Raw genomic sequence first — 18,379 nt, forward strand, 5'->3', positions numbered from 1 at the left:
TTACTAATGTAGTATAAAGGATCTATTGGTATATGATACATACTTACATGAAAACAGTAAAGTAACATATTAACCTTCCATTTTGACTATTTGTTCAAATTTGTGTGTCAAAAATATGCTGTTTTCATTTCATCGATACTCAGGTCATAGTGGCAAAAATTGATCTGCACTGTAATGCACGTAGACTTAAACATTCTTATGCTTTCCATACCTATAAACATTTAACGGATGACCAATTACAGATTACCTTGGGCTTAACTTAGTATTTAAGATAGGTACTCCTTGCTACCCTGTGTAACTACTTTTACGGGGTCAGTTTCGGACCTAAGACTGTAGTTCTATCCAGCAATATTGCAATGTCGGTTTCTCACAACATTAAGTGCTGTTTTATGTCACAATGTTTGGTTTCATAGTTGTTGCTCATGGAATTGCTTTTTTTGGATGGAAGTAAACCTATATTAATGTTTGGTATGTAACTGTGGTTCTTTTGATTAACACATCAGTATATTGTCCATGTTTCTTCCCAAAACAAAGAAATAGCTCAGAATAACACTTACTTTGTTGGTTTTTGCTCGCAATATATATTATATTTTGGACAAAAGTGATACATTTGGACTGTGTCTAAAATCCTGCTGAACTATACCTAACTATTCTCTAAACATTATAGAGATAGAGATAGTCAATTACTGTGGTCTGTTGTGCTTCTAGGTAAAGAATAACCATTTTGAATAAAGTCTTCATTTCATGGCTTTCTGATTACTGGATAATGCAACTTCAGATTTAAGTAGGGTAATATTCTGCAAATGAGGCACAAACAATGCATACATAGATTACAAAAAATAGCTATATAATTTCTCATGTTTTACCTTTTCATTCAGTTTGTTTCAACAAAGAGGCATAATTTTCCCATATCTGCTTTCTTTGTGAGTTGTAGCAGCAGAGTTGTTGCTTGTGTTGACCTTTATCTTTCTGCTTTTGTTAGAAATTGTAAGTGAATCTTGTAATTTGGCTTATACTCTGCTTTCATCTTGCTCATTGCTCTACCAGCTTTTATTCTAGCATACTTATTAATAGGATGCTCTACGCTTTTACCTTTGTTTTTCTTAACTACAAAGTATTGGTTGTCAGCCTCTGTAGAACTTTACATTTTTTGTCGATGAAATCAGTAGTACCCATACATTCTTGCTACCGGTAATTCCCTTAAATTGATACTTGCAAGGTTTATATTTGAAGCCCATAGTAATTACTGCATAATGACAAGATCAGAGACCCAAAGATGACTACGCTCTTCAACCATTAATTGAAAAGAATATACCCTGCATTCTACATGTTATAAAGTCTTCATCTTCTGCCACTGGTGACATTTTTCTAGTTTTCACTGTTTACTGTATATCTCCTGTACAGCTAATACTGTAACACTTTGATTTCCCAAGTATACAATATTAACTCTGTTTTGTAGGCAATTAATACTAGGAAGTCACTTTATCACACTTAGCTCAAAGACATCTAATAGACTTAAAAGGTTATATTTGACTCAGAAGAATGCTTAAGTTCTTCATTTTTAACTTGAAGTGGGGGATAAATCTTATTTGATCTTAGTTGATTGGTGTAAAATGAAGTATAGATGGGTATAATCTAACTTGGTGATCTAGATGAAAGGGTATGGTTACGCTTGGGGTATATATGTGATAACACATAAATTAGAGAAAAGGAGTGGGATGCACAGCAGTCATATAGCGTATTTATTAATGATTCTACTAGGTTTTGATCTGTGTATTATCTTAGTATCAGTTGTTTTGTGTTGATCACTATTACTATCAGAATAGTAATAAGTGTTTTCCAATATCTAAAAATGGCAAAGAGTAGCGCTTTGGGATATTTTTCTAATTCATACTCCAAAGATGTTATTAATAAAGAACTTTGCTTCAGGGCTGCATGATTTTCCTGAAATTCCAGAGATTGTGTATGATAGTTGGCTGTTGCGTTTTACATTTTGGGCACATCCCTGTTTCCCACTCCACTATATGTTTGTGCTGAGACTGGGTTATATAACTTTTGTTAGTATTTGAACATGAATTTCTTGTAACCTAGCTGAGGTGAGGGATTTTTGTATGGACTGAAAGTGAGTCGCCAATAATTCTGTGTCATTTAAATTAGGGATAGTGTGAATGAGATCAGCATAGAGGTGGCGTATCCTATATATATTTGATTTTATAAAATTAACAATGGACTCCAGAGTATCTGGGGATTGTAATATATTATAATCCTTAATTAGTGACCATAAATAATGACGTAATTGTAGATACATGAAAAAACGATTGTTTGGGCTATTATTTTCTTCAATTGCTGAAAACTGTAGTTTATATTAGAGATGCTCAGGGTTGTTTCCTTGAGAACCGAACACACCCGAACTTAGGGGATCCGAGTACAGACTCGGCTCGGTACTGTCGTGTGCCCTTGGAATTGAAAACGAGGCAAAATCGTCAGATCTCGGATCTCGCGGGTTTTGGATTCCTATTTAAGATCGAACATAGCGAGGGGTGGGAGGGAGGGCAGACCCCCATTTTTCTTTTCTGCCACTGCTGTGTGCCAATGTGTCCTAGATGTGCTAGGAACTGCCGTGTTTTTGTGTCATTGCTCTGTCGCTTACCATCCAGCCAGGTCGCTGTAGTATTTTCCCGAAAGTGTATTGGAAATAATAGTGTGACCTGTGAGGTGGTCTAAATTGACTGCAAATGACTTGAAATTAGTGTTGTTGAGGTTAATAATATTGTAGGATCAAAACAAGAGCAAAATGATGTGATTTTAGCAATTTTTCTAAAAAAAATATAGATCCAAAACACAAAGCTAATCCAGATCCAAAACCACTTTAAGGTGGTCAGTGAGCATCTCTAATTTGTATACATTTTGTAATTTAGCTGTGATATATACTTCCAGGTATATGAGTTTATTGTGGGACATTTTAAATTGAGGAATGTGTTTGACCCATGATAACGGCATTATTTTGGATTTATCAATGATGATATCCAATGTATCCAGCAAAAGAGCTACAAATACAAATTTTATCCAAAATGTCTGGAATTTAAATCTTAGGAGGGTATTCAATTGTCGGCGGGATTGCCGAAAATCCCGCGGACCGCGCACTATTACCGATATTACGGTAATCGTGCGCGGAAAAAACGTTAATACGGTAATTTACTCGCTGGATTTCAGCTCGCAGCTCCCTGAAATCCAGCGAGAGATTAACGGTAATATTTTTTGAGCGCAGGATTTTTGGCAATCTCGCCGACAATTGAATATGCCCCTTAGGGTCTGAAACCATTAAGTGCAGGTCATGAGCAAATAATGGTAATTTCTTCATTCTCTTTCCCATCGGTATACCCAAAAAATTACTGTTAGTAATGGGGTTAGTGGGCATTCCTGTCTCTTGTTCCTCTCCACTACAAATGGTGATGAAATGTATCCATTGGCTACTACTGGGGGGTCTTAAAAAGATTTTTTAAAATGTTTATAAAGTCCTCTGGGTATCTATGTCTTTGGCGGGTTTCGAACCACTTACCCCCTTTATTTTTTAGGTCACCTCCTAAACTTTTAAATTACCTCTTGATTTCTTCAATAAACCTGCACCAAAATGTTCTAATTTTTTTTTTCCCATTGCACTATATATAATTTCCTAAAATGTCAGAGGATTAAATGTTTCATCACGCCAAACCATGAAATGTTTGAAGCATAGCCGCATCACTGTAAGGAGCGTGCTAACACTTCTGCAAAACTCCTGTATTGCAGCATGCATTATGACTATTCAGCGTAGTGGGAAGCACAGTCCTCTCCAACCGTCCCATCATTTGGGAAAAGGGTCGGACTGTTGGAACAGCAATTGAGAAAATTAACAGTTATGTTACTTATAGTGTTAAATCAGGACAGTGGAGAGATATGTTACTCCATTTTAGAATGTTAAAATGCTTGCTTGATCAACTTGTAGTAAATATTAAAAACAATTTGTAAAATTGTAATTACTCTTAGAATACATTACACTAAAGTTCTTAAACTAACAATGGGAACTTAATAATTCACTTTATATAAAAGAGTACTAAGAAAATATGTATTGCATACATTTCAATCTTTCCCAAAATAAACAAAAAAGAGAAAAAAATGTTTTATGGCTTTTACAATAACATCACTAGTTAGAACTAATTCCAAAACCAATCTTACAAATCTGAATGTAATATAAAAAATATATAAAACCATTACCTATAATAAAATATCTTGTTGTATATTGATATACAATGCTTCAGTATCATTGCTTATGTATTTGAATAAATTGTGACTTCTGAATGGTGTCATAAGGTATTTGATATGAGAAGGCAATGTAGTTAGCTCCTTATCCATCATTAACTGTTTACGTACAGGTCTCCTTTCTTTTTCTTTATGATCTATTTATTAATTTCTGGGTTAATTGTTCCTTCAAAAATTCTAATTGATATACTCCTGTTAAGTTAGTATTTTCAGAGAGACACAATTGTCTACAGGTTTACCAACAAAAAAAAATGTTTCTTGTGAAAATTAAAAATGTACTTTGTACAATATAACCTGTACTTTTATGAACAAATGTAACCTTTTTTGTAGTTGACGCAGTTGACTGATTATACTTTAGTAAATTGATGTAATTGCAGAATATTTTGGAAACAAGTGTTGGGTGCTTGTTCTCGTCTATATTTATTGCATCTCGAAATTTCCAAATAGTTTTTTATCTGTGTGAGGTTTTGTATATTGGTGTGTCTTGTTCAGGACCTTTCATGTGCATACATTTTTAAACCCATAAATGATTTAATTTTGTGTAAATGGAAACTGTTTGATCTAAGCATCTCAGCTAAGCTAGGCAGTACTCTGCTCTCTAACATCTGACCTCCCCTGTTCCACCTCTGCACAGAAATATCTCAGCAACTATGCAACGCGAATTGATTATGATTAGTGGGAAGCAGATGTCTCTCCAGCCTAATCAAAGCCAAGTTGTTTACAGAGCAAGGTGACTGCACAAACCAATAGCTTCTTGTTGGTCCACACGGTCACATCCCCTTGGAGGTTTGCCATAACTACACACACTACATGGCTTGCCGGTGGGTCATTGTAGTCACACCCCCTGAGCTCTATGCACAACCTTGAGAGGGTAGCACAAGAAGCACCTACACTGGTGCCCGAGGATCCTCTTGGCGATCCTGATTATGACTAATATGCCATGCAGAGATTAATCTACTGATGACAAGTTAATATAGCATAGGCCCCTCAAGTTGATGACTTTACTGATGCCATCCTACTGACAGGTCAACTTCACAAACAAATGGATACAAACAAACAGATACAATAAAATGTTTAATTAACTTATTCTTACAAATATGAATTTATTTGAAAACCGTCGCTGTAGTCCCAGGTGCAGTGATTTGAATTTTTGGCTTAAACTTTAAACTTTCAAATGATTTTGTAAGAGTATATTGTGTTACTTTTCTTACTTTGCCAAATATGTGTTTTGAATAATAATAATACAGATGTCATGTCTTTCATGGACAAGCCATGGAAATATGCGTTACCCCTAATGATCCAAACATAAAAAGGTTTTAAACATTTTCCGTGCTTTGGATTTTCATCACTGTACTGCACATACATTGCTTGGAATCCTAATTTAACTGCTAACAACTTTAAATGTGTACTTTTTAATTCTCATTTAAAATGTGAAAAATAGGAGGTAACTAGTACATACAAATAGTAAGAACAAGTATTATTGTCAAACCATAAGCTATGAGAATATAGGCTTGTACACAAACATCCATATATTAATGATATGCACATAATTTAATCAGAACAAAAATGAAATTCAACAGTAATAATTTTTGCACAGTCCTAATATGAACCACCATTTACAACACACATAAAATATACACAGAACACCTCTCATATCACAAGCCATTTATCCTGCAACACTTTTCCAGAGTGAGAGGGACTCTGCCTTGTTTTCCATCAAGTAGGAGGTCTCTCTGTCTCTTACATTATTTTTCCCCCTAGACCAGGGTTTACCAAATCCAGTCCTCATAGCCCCCCAACAGTGCATGTTTTCCCCATCTTCTTGCTGGAGCACTGGTGTATTTATTACTGACCTACCCATTTTAAAAGATCCACAGGTGGTATAATTATTTCATTTGTGACCTGAAAAACCTGCACTGTTAGGGTTCCTGAGGACTGGATTAAAGAACCCTACCTTAATCTCATGTCTGCCTCCTGTAGTCTTCACGGTCTCTTACCTCCTATCTGACATCCTTTGCATTGCGTTTAGTTAAAATTCGTGACTTGAGTTTGATTCTGAGTAAAGCACTATTGCAGTAGAACTTTTCCTTTCAATGTTTGCATAGGTTTCCTCTGCGCTCATAGTTTCTCCTACAGTCCAAAGAAATGTTGGTGGGTTGATTGACTCCTTATTAAATCGGTCATGGTCTGTGTGTTTTGTATGCCTGCAATAAGAAAAATGAATTAAGTTCTGCCAGCAACATGTCTTAGTAAATAAAGTTCATGGATTGTACAGCCATGGCACCATATATGTAAATACTTTGTGATTATATTTATCAGAAGTATCCAGGACAAGCTATAAGTTCTACATTATAATCATAAACACCCACCGTCTAAGAAGAGTAGATAGATTGATATGTATATATACACACACAATTAACAAAATGCAAAGTGAATGAACAGAAGATAGATCTAAATCAAATCAGTATTTGGTGTGATCACCTTTTGACTTCAAACTGGCATTAATGCATCAATTCTTCTAGGTACACTTGCACACAGTTAGTAATGGTACCTGGCAGGTCTGTTGTTCCAAACATCTTGGAGAACTAATCACAGATGCCTACAGACACTATTGTACTCTCTAGCCCTATGGCGAACAAACTGCCTTCTGTTACAGCCAAATATTTCACATTTTGACTCATCTATTTTAAATTAGTGACATTTCCAGCTTTCAAATTACTTTACTAAATTAATATTCATATTGCTGAATGATCTGTCTTGTTTCAGATTTCATTTTGGAAAAAAAATCTAATACCGATCTGTAGCATTAATTTAAAACATGTTATTGTCACAAAGTAAGCACACTGTGTATATGTTTTAAAATCTTATTTTTGGACCACACAGAATTTCCAGATTGTGGTGTTGGCACAACTGAAGAAACAGAGCTTTGGGCAAAACCCCTTCTTCACCTCTGGCAGACTAAGGTGCAAAGTTTTGCTGCTGAAAAAGAATATAATGAGTTGGTCTCCAAAATCAAGCCATACTGTGCCATTTGCAGCCTCTTTTTGCCCTACTACAAGGTAAGCTTTATATGAACTAGTCTATAATAATAAGACTGTTTTCATCAAATTCTTAAGACCCACTTGTTTTAAATGCAAAATTAACAAATTAGATGAACACATTTGAGGACTAATCAGAAACCGTGATGAAGAGGCAGCTGCATCGAGCAGCTAGGGGAAGGAGCAGGTTTAATAAAATGTGTCTACTAGGTGATAGTGCAGCCTTAAATTTGTTACATGCTAAATTTATAATGAGAAAATCTGTCTAGTGAGCAAAACAATTATGCAGCCTATTAATGAGCAGAGCAAAAGCGGATTGAATCTACAATTCACATTTACCTGGTTTTTATTAGTTTAATGTAAATCCTTACTCAATGTAAGCACTCACTCAGCTGAACACCAATAAACATTGGTAAAAAAATTTGACCACATACAAACAACCACATTTACAACCACAATTAAAAACTTAAATCTCAACGTTAATATGATAAGAAGAAAAAAGCCCTCACTACAACTGTAAAGTTAGTCCTGAACAGTGTTTGCAGTCTAGTGTGCACAGGTCCGTGTTCCTGTGTATATTACACAAGCAAAGGAACACACTAACACAAAACAATCAGTATTAATTGATAATAGATTAGTTAAACAGTTTTACTACCCTAATGTATCCAAAATGGTATCTGGAATCTCACTTTATTAATAAAGCTGAAATCATATATAAAAAGTCATATAAAGATAGACTTACATTAACTAATGTCGAAAACATGAACAGTCCAATTCATCATGGTCCAGGAGGTTTAAAGTTTAAAAATTATAAATTGTAAAATATCCATATTAGTAATGGAGTTGTTGGGATGGATTGATGGAGGTAAGATGCACCTTCAGTGGAAGCATCGGATGAAATTGTAATATATGTGACACACAAACATTGATGTTGATGATAGATTAGCGGTAGAGCAGGAGACATGGCCGAAGAGGCAAGTGGAGTCTGAGAAGGATGCATGTATGGGTAGAGCTGCAAGGATTAAGAATTAATTGGACAAAGTAAAGGAATCCAGTGAGAGGGCAGATACTAGGTGTAAGTGGAGGGTATAAATGGCTTTTCTTTTTGCTATAATAGAATATAAAAAAAAGTTATTTCTATTTTAAAAGGGAAAAATAACTGAAAATAAAAAAATAAAATCCTATATTATATCCATGTACTGAAAATAAAAAAATAAAATTAAAGATATTGTATCCAAGGTCTTATTCTGTCCATGGAAACAACTGTTGAGATATGACCCAAAATTTATTCTGTTTGAGTCTAAAAAATAACTTGCATACTTCCAAACCAAAGTACTGTAACTTTTGGATTTTAATGCACACCAAAAATTGAAATGGTAATGGTAAAGAATGTGCTAATACACAATCACATTGTACATTACCATGCATATGCGCACATTATCATTCATACATTTCTTCTGAGTCTTCCAAATTGTTTTGTAAATAGCTCATTTTTGTTTTTGTGAGAATACTCAATAGTTTCTCATTTAACTTCATTTGGCTTGAAGCAAATGAATCTTTACCATAGTTGTTTGCCAGGTGTACAGATAGAAAAATAAATCAAATGTGTGAGCATGATTTGGTAAGTGGGAAATTATTTTGTTCAGGAGTGCTTAATATGGGGATATAATTAAAGAAACATGGAAACCAGTCTACCATGCAATAGGTTTGACTCTAATTTCTACCTAACTTAGGATAGGACCGCTTGATAAGATACATTGTTCCCCATCAAAAACAACTCGTAAAGCACAGAAGAGATATTTATGGTGTAAAAGAAGCAATAGAGTAGTTAGCATTGTACCATCTCTTAACTGCTCAACTACTTAACTAGCTTGTATGAAGAACATCTCCTTGTCTCCCTAGTTGAATATTTGAAGGTGGAAGAGTAGTTAGTTTTATAGAAAGATTGGGTTGCCTCAATGATAAAGTATTTAAGGGAGCCCTTTCAGCATATAAAATAAACATCAACATAATCAGGCATAGACTTGTTAAAGTGCTTTTAATTACAAAATGTTGAGGCTTAGACCTACAATATCTGCAAATTAATCAAACAGTTAAAACAGGTTTGGCAAGAACATACGTGGAGCAATGAAAGAATGAAAAACATTGAATAAACTCCCCTGTATCTGTGGTTGTACTGCTTTCTCATCAAAATCATTTGGGGTCCACTAGAGGGGAAGCGTGACATCCCACACCAGCACTTTTAAGCAAATCCAATATTGTATTAATTTATGCAGTAAACACCAGCAACAACACCAATAGAAATCCCTCTAACCCCACCCACCCAAACCTTAGTATTAACCAGTGAGACCCTTAGATATGTTATTTAGGCAAACAATATCCTTGACTACATCCCCCTATAGTATTAATGTAGCTAATAGGAATACATCTGTTCTTAACTTAAGTAATTTATATACTATAATGAAACATAATATATACTATGAGTGATTTACTTTAAGAAAACTATAAAATCTGCTTAAATGGGGCAATAAAAAGTAACTAAAGAAAATTCAAGTGGCTAGCAGGAAGACCTTTGTGCTTATCTCAAGTTATTGCATACTGTAATGAAAAATAATATTTATTGTGAGTAATTTTCTCAAACTAAACAAAATCTAATATCTGCTTATATGGGACAATGAAAAATAGCTAAAGAAGAATTTAAGGTAATGGCTGACATTAGGTATTCAGCATCATCAAGAAGATATACTATTGGTTTGGTTGTTTTTGCATAATTGTCTTTGGGTTAATCTTACTGTCAGTAATTTGTTCTTAGTGACTACTCCTGGTACTATTTTGATACAAGACACTCAGACTGCAACTGTCAGTTGTACACCACCATAGTGCCCCCAGTTGCTGCTATCAACAGTTTCTTTCACTGGAAACACTTCCTTTTTGGTAGTGTGTAGCCTCTGCAGCACCTCTTTGCTGGTAACACTGACTGGTTCATTGTGACCATTTTTTTTTTGTTTTGTTTTGTTTTTAATCTCATCAAGAGATATTTGAAAGTCTTTATTTGCATTTTTAATTAATTCGTATTTACTAACACTGACCTACCATTTAGATTAATGGAATTAGAAAATGTTTTCAGATATGAGCATATTCTTGCACCCATGTAATGCATTTTCTTTGAACTTTAGGGACATTACCTACTTCTAGACGTGGCGTCCTCTTGATAAACTGCAAGGTAGAAAGGGATTTTTGATTTATGTAATATGCAGTCCTCCACAAACAAACATAAAATATTGCAAATTGCAGTAGTAACAGTACAAAAAATACCACTTGCACCCATGTAGGTGCATTAATGAAAGAGACTTTTAGGCCATAATATGCTTGACAATTTCCAGTACATAACATCTTTGTTTTTTTGTTTGTTTTTATTTTAGTCTGAAACCTATAATGATGATGTTCAGTCTTATTGGGAAACTGTATCAAGCGGAATTTCTGCATTAGATCAAAAAACAAAGCCCCTGGTCCCAGAGATGTGCTTCATATACAGTGAAGACAACACAGAGTACTCACCTTCAAATACCTTTATTGATGATGATGGAAGAAGTCAAATTATTGCCTGCACAAGGTGTTGTGTGCAAGTTCATGCAAGTAAGTGGATAGTCAATCGGCCACTGGATTTTTTTTTAAAGCACATGGAACTATTGAAAGCTTCCTAAGCATTACATATGTCACAGTGGTGTTTTTATGTAACCTTCAGGCTACTGAGTTACTTGGAGTACAGTATATCTTATTGCACTTAAGAGCGACACTAATGATTTGCTCCTGCCATTTCTTGTTCAAATATTTACTGCAGCCTGTTTGTTATAAAAATGTTCCTGTAGAATATCCATGGCATGAAATGCAGTTGAAGTATTTCATAATTCACAGCAAAATATGCAGGGGATCAGGTTTTGAACTATACTGAAAGACATAATCCAGCTCTTACCTTGCATAAGGTAAAGAAATATATATGATTTACTTGCCATTATTTTTTCCATTGTGCTATCTCATAGGGGGAAACCTTTAAGAGACTAAAGACTTGATATTTGTCTGAAATGTCAAGGACACTCTGTCTTGGTTATTTTCCCTTTAAGCCTGTCGTGTTCTTGCGCCATACACCGCTGAGTTTCTTGAAGATTCAGAGACCAAAAGGGGCAGAATTCATTAATTAACTGAGTTCTCTCATTACAGGTTGTTATGGTGTTCCTTCCCATGAAATTCATGATGGATGGATGTGTTCTCGATGTAGAATTGGAGTTTGGACAGCAGTAAGTTGCATCATTTATTTTTAGACTATAAGCATGACAGACTAGCATGAAAGAAGCAATATTCAACAGCCAGGAACTGACTACAAACCTGCTATTATTAAAAAGAGAAATTGTCTTCTTCCTGTAACAACCAAATAGCTATGCTAATCAATGAATATTTTTTACTACAAAATAAGCAGAAGTTATTTCTAAAATCATTTTGCACATACTTTAAAACTAGAACTATAGCATACCAACTAATTATGCTTAATCAAACCAGAGAGGGGAAATATTGTCATGTGCAATATTGTGAACTACATTTTGCCTTTTTTCTTAATATATAATCTTGCATTACTTTCCTTTAAATGTTATATAGTTCTCCGTTTTATAATGGGAAGTTTGGTATATTGACTTCAGTTCTTGGATATATTCTTCACCACCAATTCTGTAATCCTATTTATGAATGCCATGACCTAAAATAAACCTATATTTAATAAGATTTAGAAATATATCATTGCAATTAAAGTAAGAGCAACCTAAAATCAATGCATATAAAAATATATAAAATTAGTTGATGCAATATCCAATAAAACAGAACTGAAAACTGAACTCACCGGTTGTTGGTTTTATCTGGTATAAACGTTTAGGCCAATCAAATAGATTCATCTTTGGTAGAAATAGAACACAAGCTATGATTACAATGCTAGTTCAGTTAGCAAATGTAAGACTGCAATCAAAAATAAAATGGAAGAAATCACACCCTTAAAGTTAACAGTCATGCATTGACAGTGCTTGAATTGATTACTGCCCAAACAATGAAATAGTTAATTTGTAAAAATGTAGGAAACATCCATTGACAAAGATGTACGTTATGGCCGTAATTAGGTGGAAATTTAAATTGGACCATCCAATCTGACTTACATTGTGGAGCTCACTCTCGCATAGATCATTGCTGTGCTGGCATTTCTTCCTCTTCTCTAATTAGATAATGCTGCAGGTTTCTACCATGAGGCTGTGGGGAGCCAGTTTGCAAATTCATTGTGGAGGATACTTTTCTAACATTGGTGAACTGTAATAACACACGTAATTGGGTATCTGGTGATCTGGTCATGTTTAAAGAGAGTTTGACAACATATAATTAATGAAAGCTAAAGCAGACTTTTTTGAAAAAATATTCTATGTCACTAGCATTATAAAAATACAGTAAGGGATTAATTGTCAAAAAGGGGAGAATGTGAGCTGTTGTAGAAATTCAGGTTTAAAACGAATGCACTTTTTAAAGTAAATCAATGTCTTTTTTTTATCAATTGCACTTTATGCTGCTCCATGTTTGCGCCATGTTTTTTACACTGTTATACAATAGATATCAAATATATATATTTTTTAATGTGAAATAAATGTTTGAGAATTATCTTATCTATCAGTTTATTGTGGATAATGGGATTATTATATGAATTTAGCTATGTACAATGTGGGGTATCTTAATGTCCATAATTTTACAAGAGCAGTTATTAAGATTTACCCAGGAAGTCTGACAGATCAGCTTTTGTATGTTTAGTTATAATTTAGATGATTGATGGGCAACAGGTGGCCCTCCAAGCCTTCACCTGCAGCCCCCAGCTCCTTCATGCTTTATTGTCAGATTTGTTTGTTACAGTTTGTAACATTTACTTAAATGCTTATATGTTATTAGAGATAGGCGTCTTTCTTTGATTAAATGTACTTATTACAGAGATTAAAGGTAATGCGCTGTCCTTTTGAAGGTTTGAGGGCTGCACATGATGCCCCTGAAGTATATCAGGTTGCTCATCACTGCTTTAGATAGTAGTGATTTAAACCAAATGATATTATCTTCTCAGTTTATTCTTTCACGCCTAAACTACTAATACATTCATATGTGAGTTAGCTAAATGTTCAAAACTGGGGAATAGCACAATATCTCTTTCCACAACATACGCTGGAATCAATCTAACCTCCACACCCTAGAGGCACAGAATCAGACACGCCCTTCTAAAGCCCTTGAAAAAGAAATAAATGTCATTAGAAAACAGCTTAATACACTTTTTATATCTCGCATGAAATCAGCCCTTACTAAATTGCGTCAGAAATTTTACTCTACGGGCAACAGAGCCAGTCAGCTCTTGGCCCGCAAACTCAGAAGTAAGCAGGCTAAAAATCGAATTAAAGCTATTCATGATTTGAGGGGTAATAAGATCCACAACCCCGCCGATATAGCAAATCAATTTGCTAAATACTATACCAAGCTTTAAATCTTCGAGATGAGGGTGATACGGTACAGCCAACAGAACTGTCCATATCTAACTTCCTTCATGACCTTAATCTTCCTTCACTGGATCATGAAAGCCTGGAGCTGATTAATCTCCCTTGGTCTCAGCGAGAGGTTGAAGAAGTCGTTAAGCGCCTACCTAGAGACAAGGCCCCTGGTCCGGATGGCTTAGTTAATGCTTTTTATAATACATTTAAATCGGAACTGGCCCCACTTCTTACCAAATTCTATAATGATAATATGACGGGAGGTATCTTCCCTGCTGAGATGTTAGAAGCACAAATAATAACGATCCCCAAACCTGGTAAGGATCACTCTCACTGTAAGAACTATAGACCTATTGCACTACTCAATACCGACCTAAAAATTTATGCTAGGTTGATAGCTGATCGTCTGAACCCCTTACTACCTCAGCTTATCCATCCGGACCAGGTGGGCTTCATATTGGCGTCAGATAACACACGGCGCATTTTGGATGTGGTAGATCTTCTGGCTGGGACTGGGGAGGAGCTTGTGATGTTATCCCTTGACGCAGAGAAAGCGTATGATAGGCTACATTGGCTCTACATGAAGGAAGTTCTACTCAAATTTGGCTTTCAGGGTAACATCTTACATTCTATATTAGCTTTATATCAGGGACCTTCTGCGAGAGTATTTAGCAATGGTTTCCTATCCTCCTCCTTCTCTATTACTAATGGAACAAGGCAGGGGTGCCCCCTCTCTCCCCTGATGTTTGTCATGGCCATTGAACCCTTAGCTCATACAATTAGACAGGCTTCTCATTTCCCAGGCATTACTTTTCACTCCCACACACATAAACTATGTCTGTTTGTAGACGACATGTTTCTGTTTGTCACCAGCCCGGAGACCTCGTTGTCAGCCTTGAAATGTATTTTGGATGATTACAGTTCAGCCTCATTTTACAAATTGAATATTACTAAATCTGAGGCTCTACCTATTAATATTCCACAATCCTCACTATCGTCCTTGCAAAAGAAATTTCCGTTTGCTTGGGTAAAAGACTCTCTGCCATATTTAGGTATACATATTCCCCCTACCTTATCTACAGTATTCGAAATTAACTTCACTCCAATTTTTTCGCATCTCGCCTGTTAAACTAAGAATTGGCTTGACTTCGAGGTCTCCTGGCTGGGTCGTATAGCTGTCTTCAAAATGATGCTTCTACCAAAATTAATGTATATTTTCCGCACTATTCCATATATCGTTTATAAACGAATGATGGCCCGCTTCCATACCCTAATGATGTCATATGTGTGGCGCCAGAAACGCCCCCCAACTACTTTCCCATAAACGCCTGGCCCTATCTAAACAACGTGGGGGGGTTGATGCTTCCTAACCTAACGTATTACCAAGAGGCCTGCGTATTGAGTCACCTGGGTGAATGGGCGCTCCCGCAAGCTTCAAAGCCATGGGTGGATTTGGAAAGAGCTCTGTGTCCTAGTTACCCACTGTTAGACCTTCTCTGGACACCAAAGTCCGTTTGCCCACCTGCTGTGTGTAGGTTACGGTTCATCTCGGATGCCATGCAGGTGTGGGATAGGATCATTGGGCTGCACACTAATTTTGGACTCCCATCTCGCAATCTATCTCTCCAGGCATTATGTCAACTCATCCCTGAGTTAAGTCTGGTTGTTTGGAAAGAGAGAGGAATTTCCTCCCTATCGGATCTGTTTGCCCAAGACCTCTTTCTCTCCTTCGCTTACCTACAAGATCGTTACAGTCTACCCTCCTCTGAGACATACAGATAATTGCAAATTAGACATTGGGTTGGAACGGTCTCTAAGACCCCCTATTCTCTCATGTCGCTTCCATCACCGGCCCTGGGTAGACTGACAAAGAGCGGCAGTAGAGGCGGAATAACATTTTGGTACCACTATATTCACTGCCTGATTCCCACAAACAAAACTCCTGCACAAATCCAATGGGAAACGGATTTGAATCTAACTCTTACCGAACAACAATGGGGAAAAATTACGTAAACTCCCACCGTGTGTCTAAGTGTACAGAGATGCGAGTCAAACTTATTAACCGACTGTACCTTACTCCAGAGCGGTTGCACAGGTTTTGGCCAGGCTAATCGAAATTTTGCTGGCGCCAATGTGACCAAGTAGCGGACATCTTCCATGTCTTCTGGACATGTTCGGTGCTTCAGCCGCTGTGGAGTGAAGTATTTGCCTTAATCTCCACTGTCTTAAAGACCCCTGTTGCCCCAGATTCGGCCTTAGCTCTACTCCATGTCTACCCGACATCCATTCCAAAGCATGATCGGTACCTAGTGGGCCACATATTGATAGCTACTAGAGCGGCAATAGCGCAAAACTGGAAGTCCCACATTCCTCCTACTATTACTCGAATCATTTCTAAGATACAATATAGCTTTGAGATGGAAACAACAGATACGCCCTATGCCTCATCAGCATCAGCCCCTATTGTAAGATGGTTCAGATGGCATGAATATATCACTGATGGCCCAGGGGCTCCCCAGGATATCTCTGGTTACCCAACGACTCATTCACCAGCGGCCCTTGTGGAATCCCCCCAGCCCATTGATTAGCTCCCATCCCCGGGTATTCTTCGCCTAGAGGAGCTATCTTCAGACAACCACAGTGAAAGTTAAAGTTAATATGTCTTACTGTTTCTTATAGTTGTAAATACATATTGTTGATACTGTGTGCCTTGATTTAATTGAGTGATTCCTTTCCCCCTGCGTGGGGAACCCCTATGTGTGTCCCTTTGTATGTATTTTCTTCTCCCCCCCCCCCTTTTTTTTTTTCTGTACCCCATATACTTTTGCAAAATCTGAATAAAAATATTGATGTAAAATCCTCCCCTTCTTCTTCCCAGTCACTCCAGAACTAAATTTGTAGTGCAATACTTACTCTCGTTCTGCATATCGTACCACCAAGACCCTTTAGAATATGGTTAAGTTCTATACCTTAAACACTAAAGGTCTTAACTCCCCTAACAAACGGCGCCTAGCGCTCACCACATTTCATAAACAAAAAGCAGACGTTGTGGCTCTCCAAGAAACCCATTTCTCCTCCCATGCCCCACCGCAGTTGAGGGACTCGAGATATCCGTTAGGTTACTTTGCAAATGGCCCTTTTAAAAGAAATGGAGTTGCTGTTCTTTTTAGCGCCTGTGAACACTTCCAACTCCATTCAAAACTAGAAGATAAGTCGGGGAGGTACATCATCCTGACAGGCCTCCTAGAGGACAAGCCAATAACTATAGTTTCATTATATGCGCCAAACTCCCGTCAAATTCCTTTCCTGAAGGCCTTGTGTGAGGAGGTACAAAAAATCCGAAAGGGCCACGTGGTGTTATTGGGAGACTTTAATCTGACTTTGGACCCAAAGATCGATAAGTTCAGGCCTCAGAGGTCATCCGGTCCTGACCCTACCCTTGGCCCCTCTACTGCCTTCCGTAAGCTATTAGCGGAATATGACCTTTACGATATTTGGCGGGCGCAGTGTCCGGGTGCTCGAGAATATACCTTTCACTCAATGGCCCACAACACCTATTCTAGAATAGACATGATTCTGTTGGATAAGTGGACACTCCAGCATACTGACTCCATCAATATCCTCCCTATTACGTGGTCTGATCATGCCCCGATGGAATGGTCCTGGAGTCTATGTATTGCCAGAGCTCCTCCAAGACCTTGGCGTATGCCGGCCTACCTACTTACTTCACTGGAGGCTAGGACTGCTCTCTCGGAGGCATTGTCACAATACATTCAGTTAAACAACCTAGCTGACACTTCCCTTTCGACACATTGGTGTGCCCTGAAGGCAGTTGTTAGGGGTGCTGCTATTCAAATTGGGGCCCGCTTAAAGAGGCAATACCTTCTACGCCAACGAACACTCGAGTCTGACCTAGCGAGATTAGAGCTCCAAAACCAAACACGTCCATCTAAAACCTTACAAAGAGAAATAAATGAGGCGAGGAAACGGCTAAATAATATTTTCATATCTCGCATGAAATCCTCCTTACTCAAGTTGAGGCAAAAATTCTATACAATGGGTAATAGGGCCAGTCGTCTCCTAGCCCGAAAATTAAGAGGCAAGCAAGCTAGGAATCGTATTAAAGTATTGCACGATCCTAGAGGTAACAAGATATATAACCCAGCGGCCATAGCTAACCAGTTCGCCAAATTCTACTCTAAACTATATAACCTCCAGGACGATGATAATGTTTTTAAACCATCTGAGCGCTCCATTTCCGCATTCCTCCAACACTTAGACCTTCCCTTGTTAGACGCCGATAGGTTACAATTGCTTAATCTTCCATGGACCCAGGGAGAGGTTGAGAGAATTATTAAATCCCTCCCAAAAGATAAGGCTCCTGGCCCGGATGGTTTCATTAATGCATTCTATAGTGCCTTCGGGACCAAAATTTCCCCTCTCCTTACTAACCTGTATAATAGCATTTCGGAGGGTTCGGGCTTCCCAACAGAGATG

At 37.1% G+C, this 18,379-nt stretch overlaps 1 protein-coding gene across 1 annotated transcript in view; it reads left to right on the forward strand.

The window, feature by feature from the left end:
- The window catches only part of KDM4C (lysine demethylase 4C), a 458,533-nt gene that overhangs the window by 318,654 nt on the left and 121,500 nt on the right, over positions 1-18,379 (forward strand). Inside the window, exons 13-15 of the mRNA XM_075209347.1 lie at positions 7,180-7,355; positions 10,757-10,970; positions 11,553-11,629. Coding sequence (XP_075065448.1) covers positions 7,180-7,355; positions 10,757-10,970; positions 11,553-11,629 — 467 coding nt within the window. The remainder of the gene's footprint in view (positions 1-7,179; positions 7,356-10,756; positions 10,971-11,552; positions 11,630-18,379) is intronic.

This window comes from Mixophyes fleayi, chromosome 1, assembly GCF_038048845.1.
Source record: "Mixophyes fleayi isolate aMixFle1 chromosome 1, aMixFle1.hap1, whole genome shotgun sequence".
In the NCBI taxonomy this organism is placed as follows: domain Eukaryota; kingdom Metazoa; phylum Chordata; class Amphibia; order Anura; family Limnodynastidae; genus Mixophyes; species Mixophyes fleayi.